The following is a 21,858-nucleotide window of genomic DNA, read 5'->3' as shown; positions in this document are numbered from 1 at the left end:
GTTGTCTTTACCTATTTGAACAAGCATTTGCCGACTTTAGTTGTAAAGATGGTGGCCTCTATATAAATCTGCACAACAGCATGATGGATAGAACCCTACCTCCATGAAATTCAAAAGGGCTAATTTAATCTAGTTGAGTGACTGAGGGTTTCATACTATGCATTAGTATTCTGCTCTAATGTTCTCTCTGAAATGTTTAGCAGGGCTTTCAGCAGAGTGAAAAGCAGGTGTAATTGCTTAGTAAACACCTAGACCCATTGGATATTATTTGCAAAGTAAGTAATAGAAAGGCTATCATATTTGCCTTAAATGTAAAAAAATGCAGAAACCGTCTAGCCTAACATTCATAAACAGAAAATCCTATTAAGCCACACCCGCCTGTTCTGTGAAAAGTATCAATTGGCTATTTTATGAGATGAAATTTACATTAAATGGTGTGCAATTTCTTCTCTGCTAATAAAAGTATGCTGACATTGGAAGTCCAGTATGTAAGTGGAGCCTGTTACTTACTGTAGACCTGGCTTTCACAATGTCATACAACAGATAAGCAGATGTAGCCTGTTTTCTAAACAGAAGCTGTCATATGGAAAATAGTAACTTCTTCCTTAGATATCCTGAAGGCAGATTGCAATTCTCAGTAGCACCCAACCAGTTATAGGCTTCTGAGCATGTGAGCCATCACAGCCATGAATCCAGTCCAAAACATTTTGAAATCACATTTTTCATATTCAAGCAGATATTCTAAGCTGACCTGGTCCTAAAACTTTGAAGATTCAGAGTAGATTTACCACTGAATAATGACACTGGTTAATATGATTTTGGGTTGCAGTCTGCATCCCAGCCCCGTCAATGGTTCAGCAACATCCCATAGCTGGACAGCTATGAACAGAAAACTATTGGACTATGTTGCAGGGGCGACAATGTAGATCATGTTCACAAATCCCAAATTTTTCAGACAAAACTGAAGCAGGATGTGGCACAGTGCCAGCTTGACTTGTATTGACAAGACTGCTGGGAGGCTATTGGCCAATCCTGTAAGTTTCTATTTTCATTGAATGGATTATTCTCTTAGGAATGTTTAATACCTGACCAATTAGGCAGAATTCTTTTTTTAAAAAAGTTTTTTAAAAATATTTTACTTTTCCATAGTGTAAACTAAACTATGTTTTGTAAAACTTGTCTAATTCTATATTTTTTCTTTGGTCATGAACTTTGCTGGTCAGTTTTTAGGCAGAAATCCCTGAAGTGCTCACCATACTAACTTTTTAATTAAAAGGCTATATTAAAGTGAATCCTGATTTAAGCTCTCCAAGGTACTGAGACAGACAATCTCCTTCTCTTAAAAAGTTGCACATGTCTTATAGAAGACTACCCAGAAAAAGGGTTTCTAAACTGTATGTGTGAAAAGAGTTGACTGATACATAGCACTGAAAAGCCAATGTCAAACAACCATAACATTTATGGACTCCTTTATCACAGGCACAATCTGTCGGGAGTTTCCATTGTAAAATTCTTGAAATAAATGGGAATTGCTCTAGAAAACAGTTATGCTACGGGTTTTCCAAATGTTCCATCTTATCATTTTATCTGTTTGTTTGATTACCGTAGTTGAAACTCTTATATTTTAATTTATAGTTTTATATTATTGTGCCCTGCCCTGAGATCACTCTATGATGAAGAGTAGATTAAAAATAAATGAATGTTATTGCTGGTGCTTAGCTTGTATATGATCGTCTACTCTTGATCGTCAACTCCGTCAGCCTATGTATGAGACTGAAAAGTCTAACGCAACCACTTGCTACATGGAAGGCAGATAGAGCTACTTCCCTTCGTAACTTGAACGAGTGTTTACAAGAGAGAAAGCTACCACACAGATTTGAAGGAAACCTCAAACAGCTGAAAGAGGAGAGTGGTTCAAAACAGTTGATGATAGACATAGTGCAGCAGTGTAGCTGGTCAAATATTATTGCATAATGATAGTCTAGAAAACAGAGATAATAAGAAGAGTCAAGGAATGGCAAAAAATGCTCATCTTCTGTTGTGAAATCCCTAGGTTTCGATAGTCAGATTCTGCATCTTTTAGCATATCACAGCTTATCTTCGTATATACAAGAAAACAGGGAAGCAACAGAGAAAATCATTTCATCTGAAAGTCAGTAATTGTGATTAGAATAGGACATCCTAAAGATATTTGCCCCAAAGGGGGAACATAATAGCCCTGCTGAATCAGACTAAAGGCCCATCGAGTCCAACCCCAGAAGAGGGTTCAAAGACAATTGCTTTCTCATTTTGTGCTTGTCGGCAACAGGTTTCCAGAGGGGTGCTTGTCTCTGATCCTGGAAGCAGTACAGTCGTACCTTGGAAGCTGAACGCCTTGGCTCCTGAACAGATCAGCTTCTGAACGATCGAAACCTGGAGGTGAGTGTTTTCCGGTTCGAACGATTTCAGAAGCCGAGTGTCTGGTGCGGCTTCTGATTGGCTGCAGGATGCTCCTGCGGCCAATTGGAAGCTGCACTTTGGTTTTCGAACAGTTCAGAACGCATTCTGTTGGAAAAACCAAGATAACACTGTATACAGCCACCATGACTAGTAGCCATTAATAGTCTTATGGTCCATGAACCTGTCACACCTAAAAGCCATCAGAAAGTTTAGAAGATAAATTCAGATTCTTATGAAAAAAGGTTCAAAAGGAGTTGGAAGCTACTATTGCTACTTATTTATTTTGAAAGTGACTTAACTGTTGTTGTTGCTGTTGTTGTTATTACTAAATTCTAAGCCTGTAATCCATTGGGACTTTCCTGTCTGCTTTTTTTAAGGCTTTAAAAAGTACCCCAGGACCTTCCTTTTCTGAAACGCATGCACTTTACCTGCTTCCTTAGAGGCAGGGGCTCCTTTGCAACTGAAGGCTCTTCTACAGGTTCATTTGTCTCCTTGGTCTGATTGTTGGAACAGTAGTGATCATCTTCTATTGTGATTTGTTCGTTCTCCTCGGCCTCCAACTGGCTCTGATTGAAACGTAAGGAACCTTTCAAAATATCCTTGATCTGTTTATCAAGAAGGGGGAAAGTAATTTAGCTGCATTGCAACATCTGCCACTTAAAGCCAGGTCCTCTTCGGAATCAATCTTCTTATGCATTGATTGCCTAAATTGTTGAAGACATTTATAAAAATGACAACTGTGTTTCTGAGTTAAAGCATTAGGGCGCCACTGAATCTTCTAGCAAGAATGATGAGATAAAGGAAATGCATTTAAAAGGACATCAGTTCCCCTGGATGCCATTAAAACATTGAAACGTGCCATGGTGTATCGACCTGAGCCCTTTCTGGATCCAGCCTATAATTCCACAAAGTACTGAAAAATTGCAAGAGTCAACAGACATATATTAAAACTGATAATCTAACTGAAAGCACCCATAGTGCATGATCTTACAACTGCAATGACATTAGAATATGAAGAACAAAGACTGGGCACCATTAAAAGGCCCCCCACCGTTCATCCCTCAGTGGTAGTGAGTGTGGTAAGAAAGTGGGCAGGGAGGGGCCAAGTTGCCAAATTCCTTAGAAATTTGCAAGGTTTGGAGTTCTTGGCCTCACAAGATTTCTGGGAAATGATGGTAATGCTTGAGATACTGTGAGATCTTGCAAGATGAGACTATGTAAACTGAAGGCAAACCAAAACTGGAACACTGAGATGAGTCAGACATTTCATCTAGCCACTCACCCTGTTGGAACATCACGGGCTTAAAAAAAAAATCCCTTTACTGGGCACTAGAATGTAATCTTTACATGCCAACTTGGCTGGCTGTTTATTTTTACTCTTCTATGGAATTCCAAAGGGCACAATTGGTCAAATTAAGGTTATTGTTCTTGATGACCTGACGTTTTAAGGTCATTTCATTGGTTCAATTGCTTATAGTTTTACTTGTCATAACTGAGGCAGTAAAGCATGAGATTTTTAATCTCAGGGTTGTGGGTTTGAGCCCCACATTGGGCAAAATACAGTGGTACCTTAGGTTAAGTCCTAATTCGTTCCGGAGGTCTGTTCTTAACCTGAAGCACCACTTTAGCTAATGCTGCTGCCGTGCCGCCGGAGCACGATTTCTGTTCTTATCCTGAAGCAAAGTTCTTAACCCGAGGAACTATTTCTGGGTTAGCGGAGTCTGTAACCTGAAGCGTATGTAACCCGAGGTACCACTGTATCTCTGCATTGCAGGTGGTTGGACTAGATGACTCTTGTGGTCCCTTCCAACTATACAATTCTATGATTCAAACTTTGATGACAAGAGAATACAGAATCAACAGAGTTCCTGTTGTTTCACTGTGGGTCCTGTTAGTGAAGGAATTCATTATTAAAATGGTTTGGCCTATCATGGATATGCCCTGGAGGACTGGAGTGGGGCTGGCTAGATTCCCTCTGAAATGGCCTTGGGTAATTTGAGTTTGGTTGCCATGTTGCTTGATAAAGTTATGGCCTTTTACTCTGTCTACTGTTTCTTTAGCTCACAGCAGCAGGAAGAAACTGAAAGTCAGAAATGTCTACCAGCATTATTATTTCAGTAAGTTCCACAGACTCTTCTTTTGCTCACCATCATAATAAATGTCAACAAACTATTAAAGTTCAGCAATTAGAATCCTGAATAATGCAAAGTTCAGATAAAAAGGATATAAATTATAGAAGTGCCATTCAAAAAAATTTATACATAATATACATAGAATCTTCATTTTGTCAAAAGCTATACCTGCTTCAATCCAGCCAAGGACACTAGAATTTCATCTTCCTTCTCCAAGTGTTCCTGAAGAATGACTTCTTGAATATTTCCTGCAATGCCAAAAACAATTATTTCGCAAGAAAGAACCAAGATTATGTGCCTCAAGATTACATGTAACCCAATGGCCATGAAGATGAATGTATAGTTTGATATATATCTAAAAAAATACAGAGTCTGGATAAGAACCCTTTAAAAAATCACTTATAGTTACAGTTCAGCTGAAACACTGGCTGATGAAGCTGGCTTGTTTCAACAAACCATAATTAAAATTAAGCACAGTTTAGAGTTCAGGTGTAAGGCTCAACTATGGCTATATAAAAACGAGAGCATTTTTTTCTAATCTCCTCCCATGTGGAGGGGAGTGGGTGATACCAAGGCTTGCTTAGGCTAATTTTCATATGGCAGGAAACCAGTATTTATTGTTACATATGAATGCTGCATTTGACTACAATTTATCTTGAATCTTTCCTGCAATGCCAAAAACAATTGTGAGATCAAGAGTGAAAGGGGCCATGTTTTCTATTTGAAGGCTGCATTGGCTCTCCATCAGACTACTGATCTTCATTGTCTTATACTCCCCAATTCAAGAGGAAATATCTGGGTAGCATTGTAAATTAAGAATGAATATGTGCAAGTTAAGTTATTGCATTTGCAGTCAGGTTCCCTTAGCACCTGAGTTAACAGAGCAAATTAAACAGATGACTAAAAGGCAAGTACCAAGTTTGCCCAATTAAGTCATGTAGGCAGGAAAAAAACTGAACACCTGGAATAACAACAGATGGGATATTTAAATTCAGGAAAGCAGGCAAGAATTTTATAGTTCTGCCCCAGTCTGAGTCTATGTTTGTATTGATAAGCTTGTACTGCATATATGACAAAATGCCCATCTGGAAACATTTTTGCTTTGAAATATTCTTCCTATCTGATGTTGCTGTTATTCAAATTGTAAAACTTGAAATCTCTCTCTTAAAATAAGAAAAGGTTCATGAGCTGCATCTTTTATGGAACAATGAGCACTGATACCACACAAATGAATTATGAGACTTATAAATTATTTGCAAGGCAAACAAAATCTGTTTCTGTGTCACAAATGGCTTCCTTGAGTTATGTCTCATGTTGCTTAAAAGCAGATGAAAGCCACGATTCTGCTTCAGGAAATCAGCAGCGAATATACACACTTCAGAACTTGACAAAAGATTGCTTTGTTTCCAGACTGCTGATATATTTCAGCAATTTTTCATACATAAGTTAGGATTAAATCACAGGCACTAGCTGTAAAGATGAATGACATCAACAACTCAACAAGCAATTCGAGGGAAAAGATGTAATCTGCAGCCCACACTACTCAGCCAAGAGTAATGCTATGTACCTCATTCAAAACTTGAGGTTTAAATGCCAGGGGATGCAGAATTATATAAAGTCTGTTATGTAACGGAGAAAGGGTGATATGTAATTGTACCCACCCCTAATGGAACAGATTTCTGCTCATGCAATAGAATTTGTACTTCCTTCCCTCTTCCCTGCAGCCCCTCATGGTCCTGCCAAATCTGTTTTAGAGGGTTGGGGGACTCTGAACAGATTTGTTGGGGTGAGGGGCAGGAGTGGCACAGGAGCAGAGAGGAAGGAAACTTATGTTGGATATCATTCAAAATAAGCAACCTGCACAAGAAGAAAGTGGAAAAGGGGCTACAGTAGAAAAAAAAATGTAGAAGACCAAGGGCCATTACAAAGGTGTGGATAGTTAGTACTATCTGCATAAACATGATAGAGATAGTAAACCAGAGGAAAATGAGCTAGAAATCAAAAGCTTTCTCTGAGAAACAAATGCAATGTATAGAGAACCTCCAGATCAGCTAAAATAACTGCAGAATTAAAATCATTCATTTTACACATGCATTCATCTACTGTACTTTACTAGATGAATGCAAAGTACTTCTTTAGAGATATTCCAAAGTTTATAACTGTCCTTAATGCAAACATTTATCTATTTTAAACAAAAGTCATCCTCCCCTTCCAACAGCACAGAAAGTTGCAATGGGACCTCAAGGTGAAGGACGGGTAAGAAATCAATAATCGCCATTACAATAGCAGCAACATTTTAAAAAGACTTGAGTTATTTGATCTTATCCCAGATATTTGATCTTATCCCAAAACAACATGTTAAGAGAATGGGTTGGATCCAGACTCTGCCTATGATATGCTTCACTTAAGGGGAAGAGACAGCTAAATATTTTTGGATGACCCTGATTTCTAGTGTTATGAGTGAGGAAAATATACCCCTACGTTTCAATCAAAGTGTGGCAGCTAGTCTTACGATTCATTAGATCTGCTCAACAGGTACCAAAGTGATGTTCTGCTGAAACAATAATAAGTAAGAAAGTTTCTCCAATATTATGCTGAAGAAATGTGCTCTCAAAGCTCTTTGCACCTAACAAAATGGACTAACTACACAATCTGAAGCCTTTCCCCCATTTATCAGTTTTCACCACAAGAACCAATTTCTCATTCTTACACATGCTATACTTATGTTATTCAAGACACCACATTTATTTCCATAGTAACATAGAGGCAGGGTCCCAAATATATAATTATGTTGTCATTGTGTGGTGCAGCAAAAGAAGTGGATGAACATTTAATGAGAAAGCTTTTGTATAAACACACAAACAAAAATTACTGCTCTAACTCATCTTTCCCTCCTTCACATTCCAGGGAATACAATTATAATCTTGGCAGCCTTAGGATCAAACCCATGGTAACAAAAAGGTATGTCTGAGTAGAAGTATGATGATGCCATCATACAGATATGGAAATTTTAACAATCACATTTCTAATTGTAGTATGTTGTATAAGAGAAAAGTCACCTGGTTAATTATCATAAAGCTAATGAACTTGAGAACAGTAAAGAAAGCTGCATTTGCTTGAACAACTTCAAGTGGTTTGTGCCACATCTGTGATTTAAAGATATTCTGCCTCAATAACTAACAGTAGGTGTAATGTGGTGTAATGGTTAAGAGCGGTAGACTCGTAATCTGGTGAACTGGGTTCGCTTCCCCGCTCCTCCACATGCAGCTGCTGGGTGACCTTGGGCCAGTCACACTTCTCTGAAGTCTCTCAGCCTCACTCACTTCACAGAGTGTTTGTTGTGGGGGAGGAAGGGAAAAGGAGATTGTTAGCTGCTTTGAGACTCCTTAGGGTAGTGATAAAGCGGGATATCAAATCCAAACTCTTCTTCCAGTGTACACTGGATTACCAAGAGTTTTTCTACACAGGGACTGATCGGAGCTGCTTAGCTTCAGCATTAAGGTTGCTGGTCCTGGTCCACCTGTAAATGGTTGTGGTACTTGCAGTCATGCATCATTTTAATATTTTTCCTCCCATCCACTTTATGTGATGCAATGACACAACACAGTTGGTCAGAAAGATGAGAAGTTACATATGAAATGGTGTGGACCCGACACAGCATCATTCTCCAGGTCTTGCATAACACAGTTTCTAAACTCTGCTACAGATCACAAAAATATCACCCTATACTTTCTAGTTACCTCCCCAGATATTTAGCTAAGAGCAGAAGAGCAAGCTTGCATGAAAAAGCCATTAGAAATACTCAGATATATTAGTGCAAACAAGTATATTGACCCAAAGTCTAGGAGCTGATAAAAGCTCTAACACCAAATAATTAGCATATGGCTGACATAGTTTCAACTACCTTCTGGGTGCAGAACTGTCATATTTTTTTAGAGTTGGAATATTTCCAAGTGCACTGGATGCTAAGACAAAAAATTACCAAATCATACTGTGTTTTCAAGCATTATTTTTTATTTATTAATACTCTGATTCTTTCAATGGACAGAAAATAGCTGATGCCTAGAATATGGAACTGATGTATTTATATGAGAATTATGAACTTCTATGCCTGGAACATATTTCAATCTTAAATAATATAATGATGTGTTTATATGCGTGGGGATTAATTCAGTAATAAACATCCTTCTGCCTTGTATTTCCTGGTGTGGTCATTGCAATGACAGATATGCAGGCCTGGTTTGATTATTATTTTTTTGTGCTTTGCTATCCTTAAAATCTCAAGTGAACCTGTGCACAAGAAGTGCTCTTTTTACAAAAAGAAAAATGAAAACAAGTGAAAGTCCCTTTCTCGATGTTCAAAACAGCATGTATTTGGTACTTTATTCTGAACAGCAAGAAAAGGCCTTTCACTGACTGCTGAAGAAAGTAGAAGATTTAGCTGCTTTCTGCCGGGCTGGGAATTTTCACTTTGCTCTCTAGTGAAACTGACAAGCTAGGAGAAATCTTACTGGGTTTTTTTCTTTCTCTTTTCTTAAAAAAAGAAGAAAAAGATTACTATCAAAAGCATTCCTAAATAGGTCATTAGTGGTCTTGTTTCCAACATGCAGAAAGCCACTTGTAGGTTTCTTAGTTTGTTTCATGCTACAAGTCCCTTGCACATACACACCTCCTGAAGGATAAAAGAAAACTACCATGGGCTTAGGGAGAATTTAGTGCACCTCTCTCAATGTATTGAAAACAATTAAATCTGCAAATTGAACTCAAAACCTGTTCCTTTTAAATAGATCTCCAAGGAACATTCTGAGGCTGATGTGGATAAACACCTTACTAGGTAAGAAAAGAGAGCTCACACAAATGGAAAGACATGCAATCCTGGGGCAAAAATAAGTTGCCCATGCATCAGTTCTGAAAATTAATTATAAAAGTTCTCTATATGCAAACAGAAAACAGAATTATTGGCATAAGCTAGGGGTAGGCAACCTAAGGCTCATGGGCCACAAGTGGCCCACAGGGGTTGTTTAACCGGCCCCCAAGCCGCCCCTGAACCGAGCTGCCCACTCAGCAAGTCCCTGCCCGCTGCGCTAAACTGGAGCAGTGCAACACGGCATGGGGACTTGCTTCCGCAGTGCCGGAAATTGCGTCTGCGTAGACACTGATGCTGAAAATCGCAGGCCCATGGACAGATCTCCACTGGAGTGAACTAGCCCAGGCAAGGTAAACCTTGCTGACCCCTGGCATAAGCAATCAACTGAAGACTTACAGAAAGAAATGGAGAAAACCCACGCCCTCGTTTCTGATGGCCTTTCTATTGTGTAAAACAATCATAGCACAACAGTTATCATAGCATAAGGTTAAGTGAAGATTTATGCAGAGGTTTGGCAGACTATCTGAAGGTCAGACACACTTTGCATTTCATTTGTCTGGTCAAGAGAGGAAAGTAATATGAGCCTCAATCATGTCAACATAATCTGGCAATGCTCCCATTGCACAGTTGAATTTTCAAAGCTTGCAAAATTGTTCTATACACAAAACTTTGGACACAGTGATACGTTTCCTAAATTTGGGGGACAATACCCAGAAGGTGTACACATTGTGTTTAACGGCTGCCTCTGAAGATGGTTCAGAAACCTCAGCTAGTGCAGAATTTGGCAGCCAGGTTGCTACCCCGGGGCAAGACTATTTGAGCGCATATTACAGTGGTGCCTCGCAAGGCGAAAAGAATCCGTTCCGCGAGTCTCTTCGTCTAGCGGTTTTTTCGTCTTGCGAAGCAACCCCATTAGCGGATTAGCGCTATTAGCGGTTTAGCGGCTATTAAAGGCTTAAGGGATTAGCGGATTAGCTGCTAAAAGGCTATTAGCAGCTTAGTGCCTTAGAAAAAGGGGGTGGGGTGCGAAAAAAAATCGCAGGAACTCGCAAGACATTTTCGTCTTGCGAAGCAAGCCCATAGGAAATTCATTCTGCGAAGCACCTCCAAAACGGAAAACCCTTCTTTCGTCTAGCAGGTTTTCCGCCTTGCGAGGCATTCGTCTTGCGGGGCACCACTGTACACCAATCCTGGCCCAACTGCACTGGCTGCCAATTAAGCTTCCGGGCCCAATTCAAAGTGCTGGTTTTGACCTACAAAGCCTTAAACAGCTCAAGACTACGATACCTCAAGATCTGCTTCTCTCCACATGAACCTACACAGACCCTGCAATCACCATCTGAGGCCCTTCTTTGTGTGCTTCCTCCACGAGAGATCTCGAGGGTGGCAACACGAGAATGGGCCTTTTCTGCAGTGGCTCCCCGTTTGTGGAATGTTCTCCCTAGGAAGGTTTGGCTTATACACCTTTAGGTGCGAGGCAAAAACATTCCTCTTTAACCAAGCCCTTGGCTGATTAACATCTAATAGATACCCTTCTAAATCTGTTGTGAGGGGCGGATTATTGGTTTTGTTTTGTTCCTATTTTTATTCTGTATTTTTTATTATGTTGTGGTTGTGAACCACCCTGACCTCTATGAATGAAAGGCAATATACAAATTTAATAAACAATGACATTAATAGAGCAGCATCTACTTACCCAGATGTGTATTCATCATCTTTGCACAGTATTTGCACATGGCCTCCAACTCATTCAATTGCCCCTGGAGAAATGAAATCTGGGCTTCCAGTTCTTCATCCTATAGTTAAATTTTTTAATGAATTAGTTAATAATAAGGATACTGATAACATATTTTATTCATGATCTATCTAAATTGCATTTCTGTCAAACCCTTTCTCAAAGGATCTTAGGGTGGCGTACTGGCCCCACTCCTCCATGTACCCTGCCTACAACCCAGCATTCATAACAACAACTTTCCAGAAATTAATCCATTGATCTTAGATAATTCAAGCTGTTTCAGAATGTACTAGCTTCTAACAACTCTTAACTCATGTTCCCCTTACCCATTTAGCACAAGCCAGATCCTTATAGTTTCAACATACTCTTTTGTTACAGTCTCTGCTTTGCAGAATACCACCTTGCATGCCTTCAGTCAAAACATGTACCTAGACAAATGATTTGTCTTCTTTAGGGCAGGTAAGTTCAAGGACTTTTACCAGATCTCAAGGCTGCCTATGGTCTTTTGTAGACAACCGTGATGTTCCAGCTTCTTTAACCCAACACCTCTCAAGGGCTGACACAGCACTTGGGTCAGATCCAGAGGAAGTTGGTTTTCCTTAGCTCCCATTGAAATCAATATGAAAAATTAGTCAAGACTAAAACTTGTGGTGATCATAGACCTGAAGAGTTGGAAGGGACCATGAGGGTCATCTAGTCCAATGATTGAGGAAAGGTAAAAGTCTAACTTAAATCCACAAGTCTTGCAGTAGAGGCAATAGAATAGCCCTGCTTTGCTATCTCTCTCTGTGGTGCAGCCTCATATAAAAATACTCTGTGACTGACCAAAGAGGGGGCATAATTTTGAAACTGGCTTTACCATTAGGCAGGGCGATGCAACCTTTTTATCAGTTCTGTAGTTATTTACAGCAGAGTCCTAACCATGCCTACTCAGAAGTAAATCCTATTGAGTTCAATGGGGCTTTCACCCAGGTAAGCAGGTTAGGATTATTATCACTACTGGGAGCATCATTTTTCTCTCTGCCAAAGTGGTCTGGGCTATGGGCCATCTCTAACGGTCTGCATTTATTTTATTCTACAAATTATAAAGGCATCATGCTACCGGTAATTATGAGTGTAATCTTCTTTTCCAGATTAATCAAACAATGCAATTCTACTTTGTTACAACAGACATATGGGCAGGATTGCAAATTGTGTTATATTTGTAGTCATGAGTCAGTAGCATTAAATTAACTGCAGATTTCTTAGCTATTAACAGATGTAAGTTTACTAGAGGGCCCTACATAACTCTAATGCTTTTCAAATGCCCTCACAAAATTCTTTTGTGCGGAAATAGGGCTGAAGAGTATCTGTGGTGCTATTCAGACACACTTGCAGAGCCAGACTTTTAGAAGAGCAAAACAACCGCGTTTCACACGGCTTCCTGTGCCATTCTAAATTTAGACAGGACCAAGTAAATGAAGAGTCTAAATTCGGACCCCAGTCCAGAGAAATGGCAGGTAAAATGTATGTGTAAAGGTTTGCTATGTTGGAAACTGTTTTTGAAAGTAATTAAGTCAGTCCTTAAACCCAAGTTTGGGAGGAATGCTTTCTGATACATTAACCAATTGCTCATAGGACCATTCTATTATGGTCTCAGCAGACTGGCAGTCTAAAAGCCATTCTTGATCCTAGATTAAAAGGTACTGGCTGGAGCTAAAGGTAGCTTCTAACAGTTGCATCTTATCAGCTGCTGACAATCTTTTCTGGAGACCAAGGATTTGGCAACCATCGTTTGGCTAATGATTTCATAAATGTTACATTAAGAAGACAAATATTTATGTCAGCCAAGCATTATGGGGAATTATTCAACTAGTGAAAACCTCTACAAAATCAAATAGCCTATGAGGTATTTGCTTAAAACAGATTCAATATTACTTAAGCAAACCTGTTAAGTTTCCATCGTAACAGACACAATAGAGCAATTGCTATATTGCTACTTATAATTTTTTTAAAAAACATGGTGCTTAAAACTTTTAACTTCTTAAAGCTCTCACAGCTAATAATTTCAGGGTTGACAGGAACATGTCAGCAGTAATGCTAGTAGAAGCAAGGAATGCAACAATAGTAATGATGAATAAGTTGTTCCACTGTGAAAACAACTAAGAAGGAGAAAATTCAACCCATGAGATTGTTCTGCTGAGGGGAAGAAAACTGTCACCAGTTCTGGGAAGTTCATTTCTAGGAAACTGCAGCAAGTACTTCCCACACATTTATACCTCTAGACCACTGTAATCTAAAGATACTCAGCAACCACTTCAATTAAACCCAAAAGTGAGCTGGATGCTTTACTTGCAAGCCAGTAATATATTCATCTAGGTCACCACTTTCACAACGTAATTTAAGATATGTTTCTGTTCATTACAGACTATACTACTGGATGTTTGTACGAAAACCACACAGCATGTTACATGCAACCAAACCTTTAGTAAACATTTTGAAAACGGGTTTACTTCCTTACACATGAGACTGTCACACATACACCCAGTGCTTTTTGTCTGGGTGGATGCAGGGGTACGCATACCCCTAAACATTTTGTGAATCTTTGTACTTTTGTCCATTTACTGTATTTATTTTCCCCGATTTGAACTATAAAATGGTGATTTTCTTGAGTCAAAATGAGAGTACCTCTAAACATTTTTTAAAGAAAAAAAGCACTGCATACACCTAGATTTATTTAAGGGAGAGTTTCTTCCGTATGGTGGGCCCACAAGTCTGGGATTCCTTTCCATCAGACCCGCATCAAGCTGCCATGGGGAAGGGTTTTCAAAAGGCCTTGAAGACCTCTCTTTTTCAGTTGGCCTTCCAGGAGCAACCTTTTATTGGCTGGATGATATTTCTGTTGAATTCAGCTTTCTCTCTTTCTTTTAATGAGGTTTTACTGAGTAGTTTTTAAAAAAATGCATTTTTCTTTGTTGTTTTATGCTGTTTTATTGGGTACACAAGGCCTAAAAAGCACCCTAAAATATTTTTACATACATACATACATACATACATACATACGTTGTTTGCTTTGCTAAGGTCACATTTTAATCCAGCTTTTAAATCACTGAGCAAGTAAAACCTCTGCTCATGCAATGGAACAACCCAAAATATGTTCCAGGGAACTGGGGGAAACCCCAGAGCAGATTTTGGGGGTGGGGAAGGTACCTGGCCGGGGTGGGGGAGAGAAGAGGAAGCTCCATTGCACAAGTGGAAGTTATTCCTCTATATAAACATGGTAATCAATGCAAGGAATGCAGCTTTTTCCATGAGTTGACTGAATTGCGCTCCCAGTCACATGGAAGTCTCCACGAGTACATGTGGTACCCTCTTTAGACTTTTGTCCTATATGCAGACACCAGTTTTTGGAACCAGACAGGCATGTGATGTTAAGGGTGGAGTCAGGAGCCAGCCCCCACCCTTCCTTTCCCCCTGCACTAGTCATACACATGGTAACAACTGAAAGGGGCTCAGGAAGTTCCCAAATCAAATTTCATCTCAGCCGTTAACAGACTAGCTGGCCTTCAGATTCCTCCAGTTCAATACTAATAATGACATGTTTTACCAGCTGCTGTAAACCTTACAGAGATGGATACCTGTGACATGCTTTAAGCTGTCAAAGGATACCATAAAAAATGCTAAATATGATGATTATGAAACAGGAGAGGACATTTGCTTCATACACACTGGAAGAATGAAATGAAAACTGCAACTATCATATTTTAATTGCACAAATCCTGTTTAAACTAGAAACCATGTTTCTTACCAACATCTTGGGGAAATAAATAGTGCTGTCATATTAATTGAATTTATTTCCCCTATAACTGGGGGTGGAAAGGCACAGAGAGGTGCCTTCACAAAGCACATAAAACGTACACCGTCTTGTGATTAGCATCAAGTACAGTCTATTACTATTGTAAGTGGCCAAATGGATGGCAGAATGAATTTTCCTTCTCGCGTCATTCACCGAAGGTTATTATGGCCACGAAAATATCATCTAATGTTTCCATTCTTTTGCAACAGTCTGCTTTCTGGCACTAATACAGAAATGTTAACTCATGATAATGTTCAAGTGACATTTAAGAAATTGTTGTATTGTCTATGCAAACAGCATGTGAGCAGCGATTACTCCACTAATGCCAAAATATTAACAAATCTCTCAAAACTTAGCAGGTATAGTGTTTAGCGGTGTCTGATCCTAATTTTGAGAATCATTTAGGCCAGATGCCCTGAGTGCTCTCTCCCTCTGTGAGCCCACCTCCTTGCACACATAATCACTGCTCATTCACCTGCTTGCTCCCTCTGGCTCAATCTACACTCTTGTCCAGAAGAGGTCAATGTATGGTGCATGATGCTCTTTTCATGCTCACACACAAACCTAGAGGGGGCAGGTGACCACGTAGCAACAGCAAGGAACAGGAGAAGGGGGAAGGGTCTCTGGAGGATGGACTTTGGTAGGTGTCCAACGATGCTAACCCCAACACCGCCCCTGGCTTTAAGTGCACCAACACATCCTGTCAAAATATGCATGTAGGCACTTGATCATATACATTCTTTATAAGTTAACTCAAAAAGTATAGGTACTGGGGGGAAATGGAAATGTATGTTTTCACTTTAGTAGTATTCATTGCTACTATGCACCTCAGACAAATTGCACACCTGTTTAATTCTGGAGGTGTCTACATATTTGTTTGTTTACAGAGTCTGATTCATGACATGTTCTCTTGTCTTTCTGGATTCAATTAGTGCTACTTATCACTCCATTTGTGTGACTTTTGCATACTGGTACATATTTTTTCAGTTGTGCATTGCTTCTTCTCATCCAGCCCAGGCAAAGTCTGGAAGCTTAGAATCCTATGGGCATGACATGACCATGACATGGCCAAGATGGAGCACTGCATGAACCTGATAATGATACCTTGAAGCCCACAGAAGTTGCAGAAGGAAAGATGAGATGAAGAAATCACCTAGCTGAAACTTGTATTGGAGTTGTTGATGACTAAACCTTACTGAAGCTTGTTTTAAAGTTACAGCTCCAGTTTATCTTGAATAGTACTAAATATGTGGATTCTGTCCAATACTGGTTTCTGGCCTTGCTTAACCGGATAGATGAACTGTGGCTGTGAGATGGGCAGGAAGAGTATTGCCTGTTGATTCTCTTGGTCCTCTGAGTGACTTTTCATTATATTGACCATTAGAATTAACAATGACTTCTGGGTTAGCTAGCTGGGATCAGTTACAGCACCTCAAAAGCATTAACAGAATATAGGAGTAGATACTTGCTCATAGCAAGTTCTGCTTACGTTTCTACATGGCTGGACTCTGGAAATACACATAATTGCTTACCACATAACCATGGGGTGCCACTTCAGAAAACTGCAATAAGTATTGTTTGAAGCTGTATTTATGAACAAGGTATTCATTAATAACAGATTTCTACTGGCCATAGGATGGCAGCACTGTCGGCAAGACTAGATGAGCTACGTTAATAAAAGAGTCACAGGAGAAAGCAAACCTCTTCAGAACCACAGCATTCACTTTTACTCAGTATCTTCAGATTTGTAGGTTATGACATTTCCATGGTAATATGATGTCATGTAGGTATGGGATTGTTATTTCACATTTTGGTTTCTTTACAGCTCTGATGACTATGTTCGGAAGTTAGGAGTAATACTGGCATAATAATTAAGTGTAGGCAAATGTTTACAAATAAAAACACTGGCACCAAAATGCTTATTAAAAAAAGTACTCTTTCATTTGCTTGTGAGGAAGCACTAGATACCTGAAACTATAGAAATGGAAACAGGCTAAATTTCACCAAGACACTGCATGATTAAATTTTAAAAACATTCTATTTATACGATCTTCCGTAATTATCTTTCATAGCGCATATGTACTATACAAATAAAATAATGTATCTTGACATACACATTCATCCCGTCTCAGCTCTTCAGATATCTGAAAATTCTTCCTTCTTCCTTCCTCTCTACTACTGTCCTTTCTGTCAACTTCTTTCCCCCTTGTTGTGTTAAAAGCCTTGTTGCTCTCTTCAAACCAGTCTCCATTTGCACTACCATTCTGAGGTTTTGTTCCTATATTTATCTCCTCTTTATGCTCCAAGGGATGGGATGTAAGGATTCTACACCAAAACTAGAATTAGATGAGTCTTAATACTGCTTTTAAAGCATGCTGTGGCCTTATTGTCCCATGCTTAAAAAGAAAAAGAAAAAAGATTTGCCTTGTCCTCTAAGGCAGGCATCACCAAACTCGGCCCTCCAGATGTTTTGGGACTACAACTCCCATCGTCCCTAGCTAACAGGACCAGTGGTCAGGGATGATGGGAATTGTAGTTCCAAAACATCTGGAGGGCTGAGTTTGGGGATGCCTGCTGTAAGGCCAAGGAGAAGTAGGATTAACATCCAGTTTATCTTTATTTTTTGCTATGGTTACACTTGAGGAGTCTTGATGTTTCATTACTACATAACAATGCCTTGCATTTGGGCTCAAGAGAGGTTAAATTTATTGTTCAACTCTGAACTGTATTGGGCTGAGGGCTTGGGTTAGTTGTGTTTCCTTTCAAAGTTGAAAGGCGGTGAACAAACTACCTAATGAAGCTTTGCTACATGCAATATAGTGTCATAAAATGTTAAAGTATGCTTTCCCCATTTTACTTATTGTGTATTTAACAGTATTGAGAACATCTGCTTTGTCACATGATACTGTCATATGATACTGATGAAGCTTGTTTGCGTGCTTTCGTGTTAACATAACCACAACTCATTTAAAGTAATGGGAAAATATATGTCGTTCTCGTATGTCCCTGACCCACCTATGTTTACAGCTCTGATTACTTAGTTCATGTGTTTTATATGTCAATGTGAGTGTGAGCTCTAGGAAGACAAGGATTAAACATATGGAGGAAATCGTATGAACCAATCCTGTCTTACTGATTTCACTGGGTACTGAGCACATATAACTTGATTACAAAGTAACTTCTGTCACTTGAAAATGATGCAATTAACTACTCCAAAGACAATTTTGATCATCATTTTGATTCAGATTATTGTTTTATTTTTAAGAAACAGCACTAAAGAAGACTATTTGTTTATAGTGACTCTCCCTCTTCCTTTTCTCACATTTATAGATTGTCAAGAAATCTAACTAAGATGATAACAAAAGAATCAGAAGAAAATTCTTTTACAACCTAATGTTACAAGATGAAAGAAGCATTAGACTTAAATTCTGACTATAGTAAGGAGAATATGGATCATATCTGAGTAAAAGTAGGAAAAGCAGTTGGCTCTTAAATAATATTTGGTGACAAAAGCTTCATGAATACATTTTAAAAGGTTAAACTAATTCAAAATGTATTAGTTTCTATTGGTGTATTTAAATTCTTAAATGATGAATTTTCTATACTGTAGATACTTTCTTCAATTGTGCAAAATATTTTTGCTATTTTGCAGTTGTAAAAGATATGTTCCAAATCTTCTTCTTTTTTTGTCCTTAGCTGGCAGAACACCTAAACCTCAGACACTGAGGTAAGATATAGGGAATGAGCAGTGGGGTCAAGGGTGCTCTCCACGGCCTCCCACTCTCACACATTTCCCCCTCCTTCCAATGTGCATCTTCTGCCAAGCCAGGTTAAAAGGACCCGAAATATGCTCCCAAACTCGCTTTAAGAACCCAGTTTCAATTTCGCAACACTTTACAGTAGTATAGGGATGATACAAAGAGAATTCATAAAAGCGAGCTCCTCTGATTATTCAAAAGGATATCTGGGTTGAGCAACTCCTCTTTGTAGCCTGCTACAAAGCAATGCCCCACTTGAACATACATCAAGCATCCGCCACAGTGCCTGCCTGCCTTCTCCTAATCTCAAAGGCTCCCTCAACTTGCTCAGGGCAGAAAGCAGAGGTGGCAGAGGATTTAGCTCTTTGGCAGAGATGTCTTTCCAGTCAAGGGATGCACAGTATTGCTTCAGGTGGCTGGCAAAAATGTGGCTGTTTAAAAAGGCCTCCACAGTGTGTGTGTGTTTTTTTAAAATGTGTGTTTCCTTTTATTTCTGAAGTTTTTGTTTTAATGGCTGCCTTGGAACTTATCATTGTAGTTTAGGGTCTTTATGGCAACACTTATGACTAAGGAATGGGAATTGGGATATATTGTGTGATGTGATGTATGGATTTGTTAGCCACCTTGATTTTATTTTTGAAAATTTGGCAGGTTACAATATTTTACAAAAATAAATAAGTAAACACACGTTCCAATGTCTCCAATGGGAACGTGACACTGTTTGCATTGATCGCCACTGATGGAAGGTGCAACCTGGCAAAAACTTATACCTTTTCAGTTGCCATGTCCTCTTTGCCTGCGCTAGAAAATGATGATACTTTCTGTGTGCTTACTTGCATCACACGCAAGGGATCAATTTTGGAATGCACATAGAGATGGTGCATTCCTACTTTTCAGTAAAGATATCAAAAGATGCATTACAAAGTTGATTCACAGTATGATTTGTAGCACAATGGCAACAGACCAGGAGCCAAGATCTCAGCACCTTTCCTACTGTTTGATGGGCAAAGGCTGCATTGCACCTTACACTGAGGCATGAGAAACCATTACTTCCTTATTGTACAGGCACTGAAGAGATATGTGTGGAGCTATTTTGGAGGCAGTGGCAATGAGTGTGGCTCTGCCCTTGCTCTTGCATGAGCAGAAAAGGCTGTATTTAAGCAGAACCTGAGGAGGCGTCAGAGAGAATTAGGACACATCTTTCCTATTCCGTCTCCCCTGCCCTCACAACTTTATCAGTGCCACATAAGCTTCTCTGGCAACACAGCAGCTAAAGCAGAGAACAGGAATGTGCTGCCTAGAAGGCTGGTGCAAAGTCTGACGGAGCATTTGTCAAAGTGGTCCTCACTGAGTCCTCTTCTACATCAGTGAGTCCTACATCAGTGGCCACCAACTTTCTGGTGGCAGCAATGGGTGACTGTGAGCCACCATTTAGCATTCCCAAATGCCCCATTGCAATGTTAAACATGGGAGACATTGTGAGAAATTTAAAACACAGTCACCTAGTGCCAGGATAGGATGGGAGGGGAGGGGTGTCAGAACCAGTAGGCTTTGCAAGTGTTCTGGGACCTCATCACCTGCTGAAGCCTGTCAGATCTGGTGCTGAAGTGGGAACAGGGTGCCTTTCTTCTTTAGAGGACACCATGGCTGTTCATGAGTTAAGGAAGACACACACAAAAACAGAAAGTAAGGGAAATAATCCTCCATTAAAGTTCAGAACAGATCTTTCCTGTGTCACAAGATACGTGCCTGCCTGTGTACATAGGTCCCTGAATGAAAAAGCAGACCAGTGCAAATACGGGAGACAATATGAGATCAATAAGCAGTAGGGACTTACAGACTCTTTTTTGCTCATACTTCTGCTGTGCGAACGAGAATGGGAAATAGTACTGAAAAAGGACTCTTTCTTGGTTGCAGACAAAGGTGGAGACCCTGTGTATTCACGTCCCCCAGACAAACTTTCAATGCTTGGAGAAGCGCTGACATTTTTTGAACCCTGCCCTGTAAAGCAAACAGAGGGAAACAAAAAATGATCAGTGGAAAACATTGCCATCAAAGAGCTCCCTATCTGAAGTGTCACTCAGTAACCTTCGTAAACAGATGAACGCAGAGTGAGATTTTGTGACATCAAAGCACATTTGTCCACACACAGAGGGACTTGCCACTGTGAGGCAGGCAGGTCTGCCTAGTGCCATGCCTTCAACGCACACTCTCCACAAGACAAATACAAGTCAAACACATAAAACAAATCCTGTGCAAGAAATATGGACAGTGCCCTATGAAAGGCGTGCATTCAGTACTCAATCTATGCACGGCAGTGTAAAAAAATCCTCAAACAATTTCTCTCTCCCTCCTTTCCAAATACAGTTTTTAATATTTGCTAGACAAGGAATTTGGAGGCAAGGAGTGAAGTGGTAGCTTGACAGAGGAGGCATTGGTAAGGATAATATAGATGTATGTAGTGCAGTGGAATCCTATGTACCAACTCAGTTCTCCAAGCTGATTCTTGCATAACCAAAACAGCATGATTCATAGACAAGAGAAATATGTGAGCAAGTTTAGGGGAACCCCAAGGTTTGCATAAGAACAAAAGATCTTTAGAAAATAATTCTTCAAGGGCCAGAAAAACCCAAAAATAGCAAAAAGAGGGCTGAGTATCTTCAGTTGGAATGGAATGCTGGCAATCTGCTGGAGAGGAAGGAAAAACAAGAAACTGGGGGGTAGTGGAATGGAGTATTGTGAGAACATATGTGCCTGGCTGACTGGAACAGTCCACACTGGAATATTTTGTTGCAGGTTTCACTGGTGTCACCCTAATCCCAAAATCAGTTGCATGTTCTTCCTGTTCATTAGGTGCAACAGTTAGGAACACAGGCTTTTTTTAAAAAAGGCAATAGCTCAGATCCTGTAATATATATATGACCACTGCATAAATCAATGTTCACTTGCATGTGTGATGTTTGGAGCTTAAGACAAACAGAGCATAATATGAGAATAGCTTCATGACATTTAGCAGATACACTGTGCTTATTTATCAATAATAATAATAATAATAATTCCCTTACAAACACTCAAGGGAACAAATACATTTA

At 39.6% G+C, this 21,858-nt stretch overlaps 1 protein-coding gene across 26 annotated transcripts in view; it reads right to left on the bottom strand.

The window, feature by feature from the left end:
* Positions 1-21,858, bottom strand: part of TBC1D5 (TBC1 domain family member 5) — a 242,306-nt gene that overhangs the window by 7,529 nt on the left and 212,919 nt on the right. For all 26 annotated transcript variants that reach the window (XM_083404783.1, XM_083404795.1, XM_083404787.1 and 23 more), the window contains 4 exons: positions 20,604-20,767; positions 11,135-11,234; positions 4,740-4,819; positions 2,868-3,044 (listed from right to left, as the gene is read on the bottom strand). In XM_083404783.1, coding sequence (XP_083260909.1) covers positions 2,868-3,044; positions 4,740-4,819; positions 11,135-11,234; positions 20,604-20,767 — 521 coding nt within the window. The remainder of the gene's footprint in view (positions 1-2,867; positions 3,045-4,739; positions 4,820-11,134; positions 11,235-20,603; positions 20,768-21,858) is intronic.

This window comes from Podarcis tiliguerta (assembly GCF_965153285.1).
Source record: "Podarcis tiliguerta genome assembly, chromosome: 12".
Classification (NCBI taxonomy): Eukaryota; Metazoa; Chordata; class Lepidosauria; order Squamata; family Lacertidae; genus Podarcis; species Podarcis tiliguerta.
This window is presented reverse-complemented; position numbering and strand designations above follow the sequence as displayed.